Raw genomic sequence first — 21,625 nt, 5'->3', positions numbered from 1 at the left:
TTTAGATCATTTGTCCAGCTCTTGTAGCATACTGACCATAGAACAATGCATTATTTCTATACCAACAGCCTTTGTTCCAATGGATTAATATTAATTAAACTAAATTTATATGAATTAATCATTGTCCTTAAAGGAATAGTTCACCCAAAAATGTAAATGATCTCATCATAACTCGCCCTCATGCTATCCCAGATGTGAATTACTTTCTTTCTTCTGCAGAACACAAACATAGATTTTACAAGAATATCTCAGCTCTGTAAGTCCATACAATTCAAGTGAATGGTGGCCAGAATTTAAAGATCCAAAAAGGTCATAAAGCCAATATAAAAGTAATCCATACGACTCCAGTGGTTTAATCCATGTCTTCTGAAGTGATATAAAAGGTGTGCGTGAGAAACAGTTCAACATTTAAGTCTTTTTTTTAAATACATTTTCCTCCCTGCCCAGTAGGTGGCAATATGCACTAAGAATGTGAATCACAAAAAACATAACAAAAGAAGAAGCATGTGAAAGTGAAAGTGGAGATTTCAAAGAAGGATTTATTGATCTGTTTCTCACCCACACCTATCATCGCTGCTGAAGACATTGATTAAACCACTGGAGTATTATGGATTACATTTATACTTCCTGTATGTGCTTTTTGGAACTTCAAAGTTCTGGCAACCATTAACTTGCATTGAATGGACCAACAGAGGTGAGACATTCTCCTAAAGATCTTTGTTTGTGGTGTATTCACACACAAAAAAATTCACAAATATCTGGAATGGCATGAGGGTGAGTAAATGATAAGAGAATTTTCATTTTTGGGTGAACTATCCCTTTAATCTAAAATCAACGGGCTGTTTTTGTTAATCCACCCTTTTGAAAAGACCAGCACTGTTGGGTTTTGGATGCTGGTCCCTAACATGGGATGCTGGTATGCTAGTATTCCCATCAAGTGAACTAATCTGAACTAATCAAGTGGTCAACATCATAGTTGTTAGGGGTTAGGGGTGGGCTACCAGAAATAGGGCCTATGACTCGTGATTGCGGCTTAAGACACAATACCATGAACCTAGCAAACTTTGGCAAAACTAGCAACTAAGTTTGGATCATAAGCACCTATTTCAGCCTATTCAGTCTGCTATCTTCTAAAGGCGAAAGGGACAAATAGTGTTTTTTATTTATTTATTTATTTATTTTATTTTTTATAAAAATATATTAAAAAAACTTGAACTGCCCCTGGTCAAAAAGTTTCATCAAAAAGACCATACTGGTTGACCAGCATTTTTGTCTGGGGAAAAACATGTATTTTAGATCAAAATTCTTTGTTGTTTTTGGAACAACATTCCTATCAACCAATCAAAGCCCTAACCCCAACTTTAAAGGTGCACTCAGTAAGTTTTTGCTTGTGTCATTTTGGGCTTACTGTGACACCTACTGGTGTGGATGGTGTGTTTCATGGAAGACAGATAATCATACAGGGCTGGAAGTGCACAAGGGTGAGGGAATGATGAGATTATATTTTTTATATAATTTGAGGGGGGGAACTTTCCCTTTAACCTTACCCCTAAATTTAGATTGCTATGACTAGTTCATAGCAGTGTTGTCCCAGGAAAACAAAGGTTGTTGACCTAGCAACATGTCCTATTGTATAAATCATGTCACACAATGAGAAAGACATTTTTATTAAAGCTATAGAAACAAACTTTTTCCATCTTTACGTTTTACACCTACATCTCCTTTCACCCAATTCATCCTAGCATTTGTGCATGTTATTGTTTCTTTCTTTTAAAAAAGAGCCATCCCTCTTGGTCCCACCGTGCATGTAGTGTAAGCGACTCCTTTGTGCCATTCATCCTGAGATTCACAAACAACATTATCAAACCAATTTCGCCTCTCATATCACATCACAATTGGAATCATCTTGCATTGTTTTGATGGGGGTATTGCCATTGTCACTGCGAGTGAGACAAGGCACTGAGAGGATCAATGTTGTCACCATGCATGTGCACAAAAACATTGGGCCTATTATCTACATGGGGTTTTCACTTGAAATGCCCTTGTCATTTGACCACATGGCTTGCTTTCTCTTTCTGTTGTGCTGTATCTAATTTGCTGTCTTTATCTGATCACACCATGGCAAGGTGGATCGTGAAGAACTCATCGAATTATGCCAGTGTGTGGCCAGACACCTACAGTGTGTAATGTTGTTTAGTCTCTATTAGAGGCAATATGTCACTTGCTGTTCACCAACTGCAAGAAAGCACAAAGCACAAACAGCCCGACAGTTGATGCAAAACTACTGTGTGTGTGTGTGTGTGTGTGTGTGTGTGTGTGTGTGTGTGTGTGTGTGTGTGTGTGCTTTTGCACAGTACTGTATACACACACACACACACACACACTTATACATACACATATGTAATAAATTATGTTTATCTAAGCAAAAGATAAAGCACATCTAGTTTTAGCATTCATAATCTATTGCCACTTGGAAATATTTTAAACTATAAATATCAATAAATAATTTGTAATTTGTAAAAATAAAATTTCTGTCTCAAAAAAATATTATTTTTATTTTTTTGAGAGAGAGATATCATGTGTAACAAAATATGCATGTCCCCCCTCATACCTCAGATGTATCCTGGGATTTAATTGCAACAATTACATTTTTAACACAAATAAAGTGGCATATCGACTCAAGATGGCGCCGAGTATGGCTGCTGCGTTGCGAGCTCCGACACAACACTGCAGTTTATTGTTTGTTTTGTTTACAGTTTTTTGTTTTTTTGTCTTGGATGTTGTCTGCCTTATTGTATATGACAGACAAATGTTTTTGGACATTGGTTCTGCAATTACACACCAAAAACTGGACTTCAAATTCCTTAATGCCGACCCGCTGTTTACAAACAGCGGAGCCCTTTGTCTGGGCTGCCCGGCCGTGGAAACACGCAGAAGGAAAAGGGGAAAAAGAGCCGGCGTACTCATCAGAGTAAGACGTCGCGCAAATCAACTCCCGCTACCCAGTATACTACTGGCAAATGTTCAGTCTCTGGACAACAAGCTGTGCGAGCTGAGAGCGCGGATCTCTTTCCAATGAGAGACGAGGGACTGCTGCGTTATTTGCCTTACAGAAACCTGGATGTCTGCGGAGATTCCAGACTCGGCCATCGAACCCGCGGGGTTCTCGGTGCACAGAGCAGACAGAGCGAAAGACCTCTCAGGTAAAAGCAGAGGTGGTGGTGAATGTTTTATGATCATCAAATCATGGTGTGATCGGAGAAAAGTACATTTTATCAAGTCTTTCTGCTCTCCTGATCTGGAATATCTCATGCTTCTGTGTCGACCATTCTGGCTACCGAGGGAATTCACAGCGGTCATTATCACAGCTGTGTACATCCCCCCACAAGCCAACACAGACCGGGCACTCAAGGAACTGTATGGAAGTATAAGTGAGCAGGAAACCGCACACCCTGAGGCCACATTCATTGTTACCGTGGACTTTAAAAAAGCCAATTTTAAAACAATCGCACCAAAATACCACCAACACATCAGCTTCAACACACGAGGGGACTGGGTTTTGGACCATTGCTATTCTCCTTTCCGGGATGGCTACAAATACTTGTCACAAAAATGGCACAAAATTGAAGGACAGTTCAACACCACCGACTTTAGAATTACGTGGCAGGGAATTAACATCATCACAGACTACAAAGGGAATAAAAACTCAGCACGAACACCGCTGCCTCTCTCCCGGATGAGCTTAATACATTTTATGCTCGTTTCGAGGACAATAACACCACCCTCGTGGAGAGAGCACTCGCGGTCGACGCTTCAGAGGTTGGTTCACTCTCCGTCTCTGTTGCGGATGTAACCCGATCCTTCCAACGGGTGAACATCCGTAAAGCCGTGGGTCCAGACGGCATTCCGGGCCGCGTCCTCAGAGCCAACTGGCTGGTGTTTTTACCAACATTTTCAATCTGTCCCTCTCCCTGTCTGTAGTCCCCACATGCTTCAAAATGTCCATCATTGTGCCTCTACAAAAGCAATCAAAAATCACTTGTTTAAATGACTGGCGTCCTGTTGCTCTGACCCCCATCATCAGCAAATGCTTTGAGAGGCTAATCCGAGATCACATCTGCTCTGTGCTGCCCACCTCTCTGGACCCATTGCAGTTTGCCTACCGCAACAACCGCTCCCTGATGATGCCATTGCATCTACAATACACACTGCACTCTCCCACCTGGAAAAAAGGAACACATATGTGAGAATGCTGTTTGTAGACTACAGCTCGGCATTCAACACCATAGTGCCCTCCAAGCTTGATATGAAACTCTGGGCTTAAACAGCTCGCTGTGCAGCTGGATCCTGGACTTCCTGTCAGGCAGACGTCAGGTGGTTAGAATGGGCAGCAACATCTCCTCATCACTGACCCTCAACACTGGAGCCCCGCAGGGCTGTGTTCTCAGCCCACTCCTGTATTCCCTGTACACACATGACTGTGTGGCAACACATAGCTCCAATGCCATCATTAAGTTTGCTGACAATACGACGGTGGTAGGTCTGATCACTGACAATTATGAAACAGCCTACAGAGAGGAGGTGCACACTCTGACACGCTTGTGTCAGGAGCACAATCTCTCCCTCAACATCAGTAAAACCAAGGAGCTTGTAATGGACTTCAGGAAGAAAGACAGAGAACACAGCCCCATCACCATTAATTGAGCACCGGTAGAGAGAGTCAGCAGCTTCAAGTTCCTCGATGTCCACATTACTGAGGAACTCAAATGGTCCGTCCACACTGAGGCCATTGTGAAGAAGGCTCACCAGCACCTCTTCTTCCTGAGACGGCTGAGGAAGTTTGGAATGAACCACCACATCCTCATCCTCATCCTGACTGGCTGCATCACCGCCTGGTATGGCAATAGCACAGCCCACAACCTCAAAGCCCTGCAAAGGGTGGTGCGAACTGCCAGACACATCATCAGAGGTGAGCTTCCCTCCCTCCAGGACATATATAACAGGCGGTGTGTGGAAAAAAGTATCATCAGAGATCAAGCCATCCGAGTCATAGGCTGCTCTCACTGCTACCATCAGGCAGGCGGTACCGCAGCATCAGGACCTGCACCAGCCGACTACATGACAGCTTCTTCCCTCAAGAAATCAGACTTTTGAACACTTGATCTCTCACAATCAATAATCAGCACTGCACTTTATTAATCTTATATCTCACACTGGACTGTCAAATATAATTTCCACAATAAAACTACTGTATATATATTTTTTATATACTCTTATTTTTTTTTTATTGTATTGTATGTGTATTATATATTGTGTGTATTGTTTACTGTACATTGTATATAATTGTTGTGTTGTGTAAGTATGTGTACATTTGATATGTAAATTTTGTTTTGTAAATATGTTGTTTATTGTAATTGGTATATGTCTCATCACTGTCATGACTGCTATGTTGCTCGGAACTGCACACAAGACTTTCATCCACTGTTGCACTTGTGTACATGGTAGTGTGACAATAAAGTGATTTGATAATCTAATATATTATTTAAATTGTTAAGAAAAATAGATTTTGTTTTATAATTTAAGGTTATAATCTAAGGTTGTGTCCATAACCTAATGTCTGTGGTGTTCCAACAATGGAAATTGGCCCTTTAAGAAAAGAGGTCAATCTTTTTGGACTACTTCCTGTGTGTAATTGTCATTGTAGGTGATGGTTAATCTGAGGAGTGCATGTTGAGTTCATGTTGAGCTTATTCGTTCTCATTAAATGTCATATTTTCTAAATTACTGACTTGATAGATTTTAATCTAAATTTGGATAAATACAATATTATTAATATTTCCTAAATGTCCCCTAACCTTGAAACCATCATGATGGTAGCCTCCACTTTAGAAAAGTCCAGATTTGTGCAAATGTGTCTGTGGTGTTACTGTCTATGGTGTGACTGTTTTTCATTGTAACACCATAGACTCCAGGGAAATAGGGTCTAAGCTAAATGAAATTTCAATAAATAAATTAAATTAAATTCTTAAAGTTATTTATTTCTCTGAATAAATCTCTAAAGTTGCATTTACCTTATCATTTAAGAACAACCCAAACCGGCAACACCACAGACATAAGCGATTGTGTCACCAATATTGAATTAAAATGTATATAAAAAAAAATATTTAGCTTTTATTTAACTAGATAAAAAAATTCACTTTTTTAAATACATAACAATAAAGTGTATTATTAAATAAATAAGAAGAAATTTTGCAAATTCTGCCTCTTGTTTGCCACTCCAATTGAAGAACGACCCAACAAATCAGTTCTGAGCTTGGCCAATTGGACAATATTGTTTTGTTGAAGGGTTAGTCCTCCCTAAAATAAAAAATATGTCATCATTTATTTACCCTCATGTTATTTCAAAGTTGTATGACTTAATTCCTCTGTGGAACACAAAATGCAAAATGTTAGTCTTAGTTATCATTCACATTCAATCTATGGGGAAAAAAGATGCACAATCAGTTCTGTCTAACATCTTTTGTGTTCTACAGAAAAAGTTATACAGAGTAAATTATGACAGAATTTTCATTCTTGAGTGAAATATTTATTTTAGAAACTATTTAGTAGAGGCTTGTGAAACTTTTGGGAGCAGCATTTCAGATAACAAAATAATAATAAAAAAAGATCAAATGGCACATTTTGCCATTCATAGGTGACATCTGTACTTCCTCATTCTTGAAAAGCACCAATACGCTTTACCCAACAGCCTCTCTGTTAGTGGACACTGGGAATTCCATAACGAGATAATCTCACATCTCGCTCGGATGTGGTCGGAGTCTTTGATTCACACTGCTGATATTAACGCAAACAATGACATATTGCAATTTCTTCGGCTGGCAAATGCCATTGTTTCCCCAGGCAAATGGCTCACCGCTTCTTTGAAATGACTTGCAACATCAGTCAGTAAGACTGAGAGCATCAGTGCACAGATGTTCTGTGGGGACTTAAGCGACGGGGCCATGCTGTCAGCAAAGAGCCAGCAGACAAATTTGACAATATGGAAGATCTGTTGATCTGTTTTGCCTGTACACTTAGTGCTTTTTCATATTTATTAGAAGGCAAATGGAAAGAAATTCCCAATGTCGATTCTTCACTTTGCAGGTGTACACTAAAGGCCCACAGAGAGCCTATGTGTAGCATATGTATAACAAAGCTATATGCTTACAAGTTTTCATGAAGTGCTAAGTTTAGAGGGAATGTTATCTTTAAAACACCACAACTCAAGTACGTTTGAATGTAACCACATATGATATGTTAAGATGACATGATTTTGACGAAGAAGTCAGCAAATAATTCCCCAAGGGGGATGTTGGCTCCAAGAGTACAACTGAAAGCCTTTTCCAGTCTTTTCCAGGAACTAAAACTTCGAGCCCATGTCTGGCTGTTCAACTTTTGGAGCACAGCTCCATGATGCAGATAAAGTTAAATTTAACCTGTGATGTTAAATAATAAGGCCAGAAGTGGATTAAATCCACATCTGATACATTGGTTTGCTGGTTTGGCTCACATTCATTTTCTTCCCTGGTGTGTCCATGACAAAATTCCCATTAGACAGGAAGTGGCGTGCAGAAGAGCTGTTCTAATTAGATTTTCCGTTCTGCTGTAATCCATTATGTGCGTGTGTGGAGCTATCAGCAACTCAAAATGGAAAATGTCCAGTTTTCCAACAGTTGGCAGAGAGAGTGAACATCCTCTTTGGGCTATCATACGAAAATCCTCAAAATGATAGACAGCTGCCCAACAAGGCTTATCTTGGCAACCGTATGTGCACAGTGTATTATCTTCCAGGTGATAATATTTGCAACTGTTTGGAAAAAGCAAGTTGTATTTTCATGACCAAAGTTCAGCCATGCAACTCTATCCAGAACAAGCTGATAGGCTCAGTGGTTGAAGCTCAGGGTTACTGACCAGAAGGTTGGGGGTTCAAGCCCCAGCACCACCAAGATGCCACTGTTGGGCCCTTGAGCAAGGCACTTAACTCCAAGTTGCTCTGGGGGGATTGTCCCTGTAATAAGTGCACTGTAAGTCGCTTTGGATAAAAGCGTCTGCCAAATGCATAAAAAAAAATAAAATAAAAAAATAATAATTAAGCCAATCACCTTGCATGGTGTAAACTGATTGGTCCTCTGATTGTTATCGGGTAGCCAATCAAACTTGAGTCTCTCTTTTTGTCTAACATATAAATTACTCTGTTTTGCTGATTAACTGGTTTCTTTGCAGCGCACCGTGAGAGATTTTCTTTGAAAATGCTTTTTGCTCATGTGGTTTGCTGGGGCAGATTGTAATGTAAGGTCTGCTTTTGACTATGACACATAAAAACCCATCTTTAACAAGGTAAGCCTTAGGCAAATCTGTCACACATATCGCTATCTTAGGTCATTAGATTCAATAAATTCACACATATCTAGTCTAATTCACAAATGAAATAATCTCTGGGATTTCCTAGTTCAGTTATACATAATGAGTCAGGTTTCTAGCCTTTTAAGCTATTTGGCAAATCAAGCCAAGTCACACCAGAAATTTTGTTCAAGTGTTACACCATTGGCCATGGCCAAGGCACACCTAGCTAGCATATACTCTGTGCACCTGGCTCTTCAGAGCAGCAGCAGTACACAAGTCTTGGTGATAGATCTGCTTAGCAGCATGTCATACATGCTCAATACAGCATGCCTTGTGTTTTGTCTAACTGTGCAGCAGCATATCCACATGCTAACTCAGTATGTACAGTATGTGTATTTTCTAGCAGTAGTAAGTCTCCGTACTTGTTCTACAGCCTCAGCAGCGTTAGCAGATCTAGTCCGCCAACACCAATATCCTATCAAACGTGTCATACCCACATTCACATGCTAAATCTTTCCGAGTTGTGATGACTGAAATACAAAAAAGATGAGAAGTTTACCAGGGGCTCTAAAAAAGACAAAGGACCATAAAAGTCATCCATTTGTACGTTATATTCCAAAACATTTGAAGTCATACAACAGCTTTCTGTGACGAACGGACCAACATTTTATTGAATTTTATTTTCAAATAAGCAACGTCAACATGTGTCACAACAGGTATGATGTCAGTGATGCCAAACGTATTGGTTTTTGTGTGTCACTTCTGAAGACTTGTAATATACAGTAAAAGTCATATAAATAACTTTTATGATATGTTTATGTGCTTTGTGGTCATTTTGCTCTTATTTAATATTATAATATGGAAAAGAGTGTCCAGGATATTTTTCTAAAATTCACCATTTGTGCTCAGCAGTAGAATGTATGTCATATGGGTTTGGAAGGAAATGAAGGTGAGTAAATCATGAAAGAATATTCATTTTTGGGTGAACTTCCCATTTCAGCTAGGTTAGTCACAGTCAGTCAGTAACAGGCTAACAATATATGTGCATATCCATGCAGCACACAGTTGCCAAAGCCCCACAAACAAGCACATTCTGTGCATTTCAATGAGCATGTTTTAAAAATTTAGACGTACCATGAATGGCAATTTTACAGGACTGATTTTAATCTATGAGTTACAATGTAAAGCACTGATTATACAAGACCAGCACACTGAGGGGCCATTGAGTTTGCATTCAGTTTTATCATTTGTCTTACCGCATGCAGTGTTAACCCCCACATTGTTAAACTAGTTTGCGGATAGTACCCCTGAGAAACACTTAAATAAATTTAGTAGCTAAATATCTGAAAACCTAAGTGGAACATGCTGAAATTCACTGAAACCAGGTGGAATTTTAAAAGGGGTTAAAAATTCATGCTAGGCCTTTTCGTGTTGCCATTTTCGACAAACCAGCTGTGCCTTGGAACATAAATACCTGGCAGAACACCTGCCCTTTCAGGGATTTGACATTACGACTGTGCCATGGCCTTTATTAGCAAAGCGAGTGGGGTAGTGCCTGCAGGTGTGACTGAGAAAACTGGCATTGTGCAGTGCATTAAAAGCCAGACTTCTGACCTTCTGGTGTCTGAAAAATTACTTTGAAGTTCAGTGATTTTGAAGTATTTTCGCCTGTTCACAAGCACCATTTTAGAGGATGTTAACGTTTAGGACTAGTCTAGATATCCTTTCAATATGGAAAAATAAAATGATACTATCAGATAAAATTACCACATGACATAATTTGATAATTTTATATGATTGAAATTGTTATAAATGAATCAAAATGATAAATCTAAATTGACTTATTGGATCACAGAACAGTGTGTTCCCTACAAAAAAGTAGCCGCCTGTGCCAGCACCATGGTAAAGTAATGGAATCAGATGGGAATACCAGAGCAGTTTGATGTATACCATGGTACTTTATATGGTATGGTATTTTTATGGTACTTATAAAAATACCACGATATTACCATCATGGTAATGTCCAAAAAACATGGTATAACCAAATGGTATTGCCATGGTATGTCCAAAAATGGTAATCCAGTGATTGGGACACAAAGGGACAAAAAAATCATGAAATAAAGTAAAAAATATTTGTTTTTGTTTTTTTTTAGTTTTTCTGTTTTGTATTAGTAGTAGAAGTAGTAGTTATACAGTTTTGTATTTGTATTAGTAGAAGTAATACAGAAAGTTATATTAGGAAAGATCTATTAGGATAGATTAATGGTTGTGGTTGGTCTATAATTTTTCCAATTAGCTCTCAGCATGTAGAACTGTTTTTACTACAAAGTTGGAGCACATTCAGCATATAAATACAACAGCACCAATGATGAACCCACGAGACATGTGATACTCACTTTACAGTACGTAAGTGCTTGGTTGTGTGTGGACATATCAGCTTGAAGACTACGTCCAGCCCTCGGTTCCTTCCCAGCAAAGCCGCTGTGGTTACTGAAACACCAAGCAATTAGCAATTAATACAACAATAAACATTCTATAGATTGCTGAACCCAAGATTTCTGAAAAAAATATATGTTTCAAAGTGCTGTATAATGGATGCCACTGTCAATCTTAAAGTGGTGTGTATATTCTACACAATGATAGTCTCAATGGGAAGTTTTAGGAGACTACTGTCCAAACTTTACCCAAATAAACACGGCATGCACCCAGATGATATTTCTTCTATTAATATATTGTGCTTGCTACATGGCAGGCTAGAATTATAAACACAGACGGCCGCTAGAGCAAAATCTCATCAGCGTCTTTGGGCACAGAGTCTGTATGTCTAGTGTTTGAAAGATAGATATGTTTCTGTTTTTATGATAAATCATAAAAGGAGACTTTCGGATGCCTTTTCGGACCTGAGAGCAGAAATCTCTTATCTGGTATCATTCACAGCATAGCTTTCACACTTTATAACAGATAAACAGACCACACACTATTGGCTCTATTCTGCATTCGGTTGAAAGCAAAATGAGTGCATATGAAATCAAACAAAGGCTGATTTGCATTTTATGGCCGATTGGTCCAATCTAATTTTGCATGAAAACAAACACTAGTGCAATCGCAGAGTGATTGTAAATCAAAGGTGGAGTCCAACCTTCCCTGCTTCTTGCAGGGCGAAAATATAATATATTCATCTTATATGGCAGTAATGTGCTTCCAGAGCATACGGCACAATAATTGCTAACGTTTCCGTGCAATTTCAACTGAACGTTTAGAGATGGGAATATGTTATTTAAAAAGATGGGAAACTAAATACAGATACAAAGATAGGAACAGATAGCCTAGGTATACATCAGGCTATAAGGCAAGGTGAACACAGGTCAGTGCATAGTTTAAGAACACAACAATAAAATAGATTTTCAGTAGACAAGAGCTACTGTTCTGGGTTCAGCGATAATACATTTGCTTGCCTTTTATTTATGATTGTTTCATTGTGTCATCAAAACTCAGCCCACTTGCATCCAAGACATATAAGGGGCTGTTCAGGCAAAACACGTTTTGCGCTAAAAAAGCTAGATGCAGCACAACAACTAGAAAAGAATGTAGGTATCTCGATTTCTTTGAAATAAAAACAATTATTCTAAAGTCCAACTTGATTACCGCAAGAAAATGCTCAGTATTAACAGCCCCTATCTCTCCAGATCAGTTATAACATGATCCTGAAGTAGCATGCTATGTCCAAACACTAACCTTGGACATAATACATATTGTAAATAATACATAAAGAAAAACTGATCACAGATCACCTGCTGACTCACCAGAGGAACAGAATACTCGGAGCACCCAAAGACAGGCTGCAGCTCTCTGGGCGTTCTTTGTATTTTGCCTAAGCAAACTCAGAACCACTAGAGCTGCATCCTCCTTCTGTGCTTTCAGACCAATCTGACGATCTGGGGAGAAAAGGAAATTATGTTCTTCTTTGACATTAAGAAAATGTACATCTTGTTCTGACAGTGCTTTGTTCGCTACAGGGATCACTACAGAGCTGTTGGCAGCTGTGATGAAACAGATTGATTTGGTTGGGAGATTTGAGACCACATTTGCTGGGACGTCTAATTGGGAAATTGGGATATCATAGCAAAAGTTAGGGAGCCAATTTCTGGAGGTTTTAAAAGTCCGAAATGTGAAGCTGATAAAGCTTTAGAAACAAACTTACATTAATTCTTCTATCAAAACTTGCGTCTTATTTGATCTGTTACATACGTCACACTCTCAGGGCGAAATAGTCAGAATTGGACTTTTCTAAATTTGGCTAATACGTATGATATTGTGTGACTGCACTCATTTGAATTCCTTCGACTTTCACTATAGCCAATGATGTCACTGAACATCGTTTTCATCTAATACGTGACAATTACTTGCTTCTGTCGCACACAAATCTTCCTATCATGTTTACACACTCTACTGATTGGTTAAGTTTATATAAGGGGTTTGGGTAAGGGCATTATATTAATATCACTCTTACTTTAGACATCCGGGAATTTGCACATAAAGTTGTATGAGTTTATGTCAACAAAATCATGCGAGATCATACGAAATAGTCAACTCGTAAATTCTGTATGAATTTTCATGAGATCGGGCTGGTTACGTAAGTTGTTTAAAGGGTAACTAAACACCTGCTCAGAGTCTGACTCCACCCACTAGAAATATTTGAAAATGCAGGAAAAGTGGGCAGACACCGACGGGGATAGAGGGCACCGAGTGCGGGGCTGAGCGGGGGTACCTGAGACTCGTAGTGACGGATTAATTGACAGCTGCTGTCAGACTCTATGTTATTATTATTCCTCACATGGTCGCAAAACGACATGTACATGAATCTGGCATGGTGAGCTGGAACCTGCTCATGTCAGCTGTCACCGCTTACGTCACGAAGTACCACAACAGCCAATAGGAAAATTCAACTGCAGTAGCCACCGTTCAACCTGAAGAGGGCAGCACTCAGACGTTTTTACACCATATATTGTACAATTAAAACACTTTATACACAAATGTCAAAAAAATTACTTGAATCAATGACCAGTACTAATAAAGCCCCATGCTTACAGATCATTAACTAAAAAAAGTTGGTTTAGGGTTTAGTTACCCTTTAAAGTGTCGTTTTAGGGCCATTTTAGGTTTTAAGGTTCACAGTGCTAAGTCGTCATGGCAACAAAGTTGATACTGGATATAACTTTCAACAGAAAAGGTTAGAAAGCAATTTTATGAATCTAAAATCATCTCAACACACATACTGTATTGTTTACTTTTGAAACGGTAAGTATATTAACGTTTGCAGATTGGACCCATTCGCTTCCATTGTGCCTCACCGTGTTCCAAATATTAGATTTGTTTAAAGAAAAGGAGGTAAAAGCTGACATTCATTTTCGTGGTAATCATCATTGTGACATAAATGCTGTTGATTAAGCTTACCTTGCACTGAACCTTGAATATGTCATTATTGACATTAGTAATGATGCTGCGTGCATATACGCTGCAAAGTGTCAGTGCAACATAAACACATACTACTGAGTGTGCCTTTAATAAACATTTTCACTGCATAAAAACAGGACTGTGTAGGATAAATGTGACATTGGATCATGGTGAAACACATATCATTGCACCATTTGAAAGAGACTATAATCTCTATGCAGTCCTTAAAATCCCACATCCCATAGAGGAGCACTGCATAAATCATTCAAATCTACTACATGACCCAGCATCCCACATGGCCACCATGACTGTAAGTGATTACAAACAGCTTGAGTATACAAAGGCTGCTTGGAAATGAGTTTACGCAAGCAACAGATGGAGTTTGTTTTTAGAGGTGTTTTGTCTAAATTGCAACGGGAAACATGAAGATGAGCGAAAACGTGGCACGCTGTTTTGTTTTACCCTGTTGCTGGGGTTCCTTAGGGAAAACATCAAAGTGCAAGAACGGAACGTTGTGAGAAATCGGATCTAGTGAGGGAATAAAACTCTCACGTCTTAAATTACACAACGTCTAAACATTGCAGACTCACAGCACAACAGACCATGTGCTTAGACTGTGACCTCTGACTTTGCCGACTTGAGGGCTTTTTCCTGGCCTGGCAATGACCCTACACATGCTGTCTGCACTCTCTATACGAGAAGTGACTAATGGGCATTCCACGTATGAGGGATGACTATTTTTGGGTGGTGCTGTTTATAGCACTTGAGCAGTGATTTGAGCACTATCAATGGCCTAAAGACTATTCAATTATGCATTAAAATGATAAATAAAAGCCTCTTTTGTAATGTGAACCTCTCAAGGGAGAACATTTAATTTGGGTTTTGGTCAGGAGATGGTGTATTGTCCTCAGTAAAATGAAACTTCAATTCAACAACAAGTTCCCCGTATCACATAATTTTTCTGTCTGCACTAAAAGCCAAAATATTTTGAATGTTCATCAATGAGAAATAAAATTATGTATTGCTTCCATTATGGTGTAGTTATGGCATATACCAAGAGGGGCTAACTGGGCCATGCTCACCAGTCAACAATTGATCTCTTGGTTAGGACAGAGTTTTAGTTGCTTGTGAGTTATTTTGCATGGCTGGTGGAAATCCATTTTTTATTTCCATCTTATTACAGATATGCCAGTGAAACAACATCAACATCATCATCATCATCATCATCATCACAAATCCCCTCTTTTCTTATCCCCACCTAATCTGTATCAATCAATTATTGTCTCCTCCCACACATTCTTAGCTTTGCCTCTCCTTCCCATTACTCACCCCGGTGGCCCACCTTGGCCAGCAGGTGTAGTAGTGGCAGTAGGATGGTGTAGTTGGGTGTGTAGCACCGGGCGGAGCTCACCAAAGCTGTCAGCAGAGCTTCGCTGCCTCCTTTCGATATCATATAATTAATCCGTCTGTCTGTGCCTAAAGGAAACCACAACCATCATCTCACAAAGAGTCAAATTTAGGCTTATAACACCAACTCAACACAATGGCGGTGCCGTGTTTGCCATTGGCAAAATAATTTCTGTGTTTATTTTCAACTTTCTTTCAGAACTTATGAAAATTGGTGCTGATAACTCTGTGCTGGAGGCGGGAGTGTGGTACTGCTCCATTTTGACAAGGAATTTACAGTGTTTGATAGATTTGTTGTTGAATGAGGCCACAATATGGAAATGTACTTATACATATGGACTTACACATTCAAATTCTTTGGAGAAGTGTGCATTGACTTTGTGTCTCCTTAGACTACCATTAAAATAGCATTTTTTTAAATGATCTGGACAGGTTGTCAACTTGTGTGTGTGTGTGTGTGTGTGTGTGTGTGTGTGTGTGTGTGTGTGTGTGTGTGTGTGTGTGTGTGTGTACTTTTAATTTATACCAAGTACATTATTATTATTATTATTATTATTATTATTATTTTATTTAGTAGATGCTTTTATCTAAATGGACATACAAACGAGTAATACTACATAACTTTTGTTGTTTCTTGACACAAGAAGACTATAATTGCACCAAAGTATAGAGTAACTACTCTAACAAGGACGGAAATAAGGATCGGGCCAGTGGGGCTAGTAGGGGCCTCAAGACAAATCCAGAAACAAGCAACAGCAGATTAAAAAAATTACCAGACAGATTGACACATCATTTTATAAATATATATATCATTATAAAAAACACTTTATTTTAAAATTGTATTAACTTAATCATTTACAATAAATCTGTATTTGTGACTTCAGATCTCACAATTGCAGCTTTCATTTTTGCAATATACTTTAACGCTCAGCTCACAAATTAAAATCATGTTATGTCCTAGTGAGATTATTTAACTGCAAAAGCTGTGATTTAATGAGATACATTTATAGTTTGCATGTAATTCAAATGTGAGTGCTCTGTATTAGCGAGTACTAAAAAGTATCATACTCGTATTCATTCTCCAAAAAATGGTATCAGAACATCCCTACTTTTTGGACACTGCATCTCACATTTGCAACAGGATAGGGCCTCCAATGAGACTGTTACCCTCGGAGGACCATAATCTGTCAATGCACTCTAACTATACTTACCAGTAACTAGGGGTGTCACGATTATGATATTCGTCTGACAATGAATTGTCAAACAAAAAATCGCAATTACGGTAATTAATTGTCTGATTAATGGCTTTTCCTAATACAAAGATTCATTGTCAGTTTTAGGGCTTTCTGTAATAATTTTCATACAAATTGACATACTTAAGGTGTATTTCATATTTCTGTCCTAAATTCTTCACTTCCATGCATTATTTTAAGGCTCTTGAATAAACTAAAGAGCCCTTATTTCACATGATGGGTAAGTTTCTGTGTTTCTTCATTCTTTCAGCTCCACAGAAATAAAGTGGGAGTCTGCTTCTCTGTGTCACTGTGTGTCATTAAAACTGTGTATAAGACACCGCAATGCCGAAGAACATTTGCCATTACATGATCGTTAAATTGAAGTGACGCTGAAGTGCTTTGCATTCACTATCAAAATCCTAGTTTATGTTTTCACAGGATTTGCCATGAACCTCTGCAGGCGGACTGTGCATCAAGTGGGCTACGCGGTGCGGCTGATCAGTTGAATGAGACACTCAAATGCGCCATTGATGGCATTTATAGGTTCACTTAAATGTCCCTTATTTAAACAATGAATGATTGGAATTTGAAGTGCAATAATAGATTAAGAAATAATCATCTGATCATGGTTATTGGTTAGATCAAATCACTGAAATCAAAATAAAGTTTATCAGTAACTGGGTTTTTTTGTTTTTGTTTAGTTTTTTGTCTTTTTTAGAGGTGGTGTGATGCTTTACTGGCCACACATAATGGTTTCACGCAGTAATCGATAGAAACCGCATGGAGCAAATTTCAAAGCACTTGCAATCGGTGAAGAGATTTGAGATAAAGTGAATCAACAAGTTCATCTGCCACACGTGTAGAAATAAAGGACAGGACGGTATCTCACCTGCTGACAACAGTTCATCCAGGACATTGAGGATGTTTAGCATGCTCTCGGTGTCTCCAGCGTTCTGTAAAGAGGACAGAGAGACCAACAAACTCAAACTCCAGCACATTAAGACTAGTTCTAGAGTTGACACCAGATTTGGCTCAAAGCCACTACAATAACACATTTACAGATAACACCACTGTTTGGGCTCCATGTGATAAATTAGGTGTTGACTGCTTTCTGACAGGCATGAAAAATCTTCCACACATCACGTTTAAATGGAGGTGACCAGTGGATTAAAAGTATACTTCGCCCAGGCCATCAAATCTCATTTGCCTTCAATAGACCAGCCGAGATAATACGTATTTTGCCAAGTTTAGCATCAATGACTTTACGATATGCACACCAATATGCTAATAACTTTAAAAAAACAAATAAGCTCATTAAAACAAACTGACAACACATGAAAATCACATTTACATGAGATTTGAAACCGTTGGGTTACTCTCTGCTTTTGACATCAACACTTACAGTACTCAGGCATGCGCACAACACATTAGCTAAGCCTGTAAGAATGATGACAAAGGTGAAATCGGGGCAAAGGGCAAAAATCGATGCATTTAGATAGTATTTTAGGTTAAACCTTTTATTGTTAGACCTAACCCCCATAAAGTATTACTAAGCATGACCGGTTTAAGATCGCCCTTGTAAACCTGCTCACTGACATTGACATTAAACCAGGCACGAAGTGTCTCTTGGTACTCCATATTTGAATGAACACTAATAAGATTGTGAGTTACAGCAGAGGGGATGATTTTCATTATAATTGTGCCCCTAACTTGGCAAGCGTATCATGACTACCTATAGAGTTGATGCAAGATCTACAGCAACAACCTGGAGACACTCTGAACCACTCCATTAACACATTTACAGATGACATCACCATTTAATGACCAGTGTGACTGTAAAGCAGTTCAATGGAAAGGAGGAGGCGAGAACCAGCTTGACAATATAAATAATAGTTTAATTAAATACTTAAACCAAAAGACACAAACACACACAGAGGATGGATAGCTGCCCGTAAACGCACTCTCTCTGTCGCACCACCGTCCGCAATCGGCCTTTATCCCTCTCGGAGGCTTGATTAGCTTGCGGTCAGCGGTCTCAGACCCCACCATGTTTCAGCGGCTGGTAGGGGTCTCCTCCGCCTCTGGCAGCGGCCCTGACCATTCCAGATGGTTGGTTAGGAGCCCCTTCTCCCCTCGCGGTCAGTGGCCATTCCTGCTCCGTTGGAGTGGATGGTAGCGGCGAGAACTCCACTACGGCTTATCCCCCTCTTCCCGGGTTTTCGGCACCCGTGTAAAGCAGTTCAATGGAAAGGAGGAGGCAAGAACCGGCTTGAATTATAAATAATAATTTAATTAAAAACACGCACATAGTACAGACAGCTGCTCATAAACGCTCTCTCTCTCTGTCGTACCACTGTCCGCAGTCGGCCTTTATCCCTCTCGGATAAAGGTAAAATCACAACCCACCCGCCACCCTGTCACAGTGATAAATTAGGTGTTGAGTATGTCCTGGCTAGCTCAACAAAATCTTCCAGCATTGTGCTCTGTTTTCAGAACACAATGGGCTTGGACCCCGACGGGGATCCAGATCCCCACGGTTAAAAGCAGCAACAGTTGACATGTTGACGGCAGGGGTCTGTAATCCTCAGAGAAGGAAGTCCACAGCTGGGGATTCAAGCATCAGCTCTCATTATAGGGCAGAAACAAGAGAGAAATGTGGAGAGAGAGCAACATTGTCTTTCCTACATCTGTGCTAGCTGTGTCTTTCTGACAGTAGCAATAGAATCCTATTAGGTATCTCCACAGCCAACTGCACCGCAAAGAAACCTCTTCTGCCAGAGAGCTGTCACTCTCACCCACATTAGTGTGCAGACAAAAGAGACTCATGTCAGCATAGAGGTCATTTTATAAAAAGTAAATGGGGCTTTTACAATTCTTCTTCCTGGGAGGTTGTGGCAACAAGTGCGATTTGATTTCACAAGACTTTGATTTTACATGAATGCTAGTGACATTGTCAGCAAAGAACTATTTTATTTTAAGTTTATCCCTCTTACAAAGTTATTGTATGGCTTATGTAGTATGGCTAATATACTGTAGTGCACAAATCATATGGATTCCTTTTAAGATACGTTTACGGTCATTTTCATGGTCATTTTTTACCTTTACGTATGCATAATATTTGTTAAACACATAAAAACACACATTTATGTCAAAACTTTAATTCAATAAATGTTTTATCTAATAACCACATAACTGGATAGAATATAATTTAAAAAATATCAAATGTTACCTTAATTTCAAATAGATTTTGGTGGCATTTTTGTCACTTTCAGTGGCATTTCGCTGCAAACCCTCATTAATTTCTGACCCTACAGGTGAATCGTTTTAATGGAGCAACTACAATTCACGGAGGATGAACTTTCGCACTAGTGGAATACAGCGAATGTGCTCTTTCTTGGAAATTGATGGTCCTGTCATCACCATCTGGGATAATTTCAGACAGCCATTTTAATTACTCAACATAAATGAGCGTGACCAGCATACAGAGCCAGCTGGCACATCTTTAGGGCATGATTTGTGCAACAATCTTTTAATCCAGCAATACTCGGAATTATGAATAATTATGTCTGTTTCGGTGCAGCATCACCTATACGGCTATGTCCAAAAATGTCATTGTTTACATCAGTCGAGTGAGATATCGCAAGTTAAATTTAGCATTTGTATTAATATACTTAGGAGCCATTTGACGTTTAATTTTCTAATGAGGAGCACTGATTACCACTTGGTGCACATCATTAACTTTGAAGAGAGTGGCAGAAACGCACTGGGAGAACTTTGGCTGAACCTTCTGTTTAAGCTGTATGTTAGCTGTTCCTGTAAGGCTAGAATATTTTGAATAGCTCAGATCTATTAAAGATCCAATGAAATTGCTAAACAAGCATAGTTTTCACTCCTGTGCAGAAGTATTTCCAATTTAGGACTAGGCATGACATCAAAGCACTAGTCCCTTTTTATTTACTATTCAAAAGGCTTAAATTAAGTCACCTATGAGAAATGTGATTAGCTACCTGCTAGCCTGTTTCAGATGGTATTAGGGAGGAGGGACATTCTACAAAGAATTTGATTGGACAAAATTTCAGTGTAGTGCAGGATTAGTCATCTATATTTCTGTTCTGTTTTCCCAAAAGACTGTAAATTGTAAATGTGTGTATAAGCTAAAAGCTAATTTTGTCAGTGTTTACAATAGACTAGCCTATAGAGGCTAACACACATGCATAAAAATACAACAACAACAAAAATGGCATGGGGTCTTTAAGACTTTTTTTTATATAGATAGACAGGGGTCCATTGCCTGAGGAAACTGTAAAGAAACAAAAAAGACTTGACTCCGCTACGGCATCCTGAGCACCTGTGTCAGTCTTGATTTGAATTAGCGGGAATCCCATTTCAAGCACCAACAGCTCCATGTCAAGGACAGTGAATTTGGAAGTTATTGCTACGTTTGATGACAGTCATGGCTGGAGGAAGGCGACACTCTGGCTGTGGCTAATCGTGAGGGTATTACTAGCTGCCACTCTCAGTTTTTGTTTTAATAAAGTAAATGTTTAGAGCTGGGCAACATAGCCAATTGCAAGCAGCTGCATGGAGTCTTATTTTATCTGACAGTATGCTGTACACAGAGGTATCTTTGTCAGTTCTATGTGACAGATATTTTCTATCAAGCTTGATGACATGCATACAAAGATATGGTTATTAGTGACACTCATATATATATATATTGGTCAGGCTGATTAACTGGACGATATTTGGTAATTTTGTGATTCAGCATCCACAGCGGTCTATAACTGTACAGTATTTTTTTCTGACTGAAGTGGTATTTCCCCTGATTGTCAATTCTAAAATCTATTTTATCATTGGATATTAAATAATTTCTGTTTTAAAATTAGTTTATTCAGTTGCGAGTTAATATTGTGTAATAATGTTTATTTGGTATCAGTTATTTTTTGTAATGGCAACACAAGAATTACCAAAATGGACACAATAAAATTTATGCAAGTATAATGTAATTTATATCTCATTCAAATCAGCATGCATATGGATACACACATTTCTGGATCACGATAGATCCACCAAACCTTAAACATGAGCAGTTGGTAAGATTATGAAGTCCAGATTCAAAGTTTTTAAACACATTTAGTATCAAGTGA

At 38.9% G+C, this 21,625-nt stretch overlaps 1 protein-coding gene across 2 annotated transcripts in view; it reads right to left on the bottom strand.

The window, feature by feature from the left end:
* Nucleotides 1-21,625, bottom strand: part of LOC127640527 (cytosolic carboxypeptidase 4-like) — a 207,668-nt gene that overhangs the window by 137,891 nt on the left and 48,152 nt on the right. For both annotated transcript variants that reach the window (XM_052123142.1, XM_052123143.1), the window contains exons 3-6: nt 17,368-17,431; nt 15,166-15,312; nt 12,186-12,317; nt 10,779-10,872 (exon numbers count right to left, since the gene is read on the bottom strand). In XM_052123142.1, the coding sequence (XP_051979102.1) occupies nt 10,779-10,872; nt 12,186-12,317; nt 15,166-15,312; nt 17,368-17,431 (437 nt within the window). The remainder of the gene's footprint in view (nt 1-10,778; nt 10,873-12,185; nt 12,318-15,165; nt 15,313-17,367; nt 17,432-21,625) is intronic.

Source organism: Xyrauchen texanus, chromosome 49 (assembly GCF_025860055.1).
Source record: "Xyrauchen texanus isolate HMW12.3.18 chromosome 49, RBS_HiC_50CHRs, whole genome shotgun sequence".
Classification (NCBI taxonomy): Eukaryota; Metazoa; Chordata; class Actinopteri; order Cypriniformes; family Catostomidae; genus Xyrauchen; species Xyrauchen texanus.
This window is presented reverse-complemented; position numbering and strand designations above follow the sequence as displayed.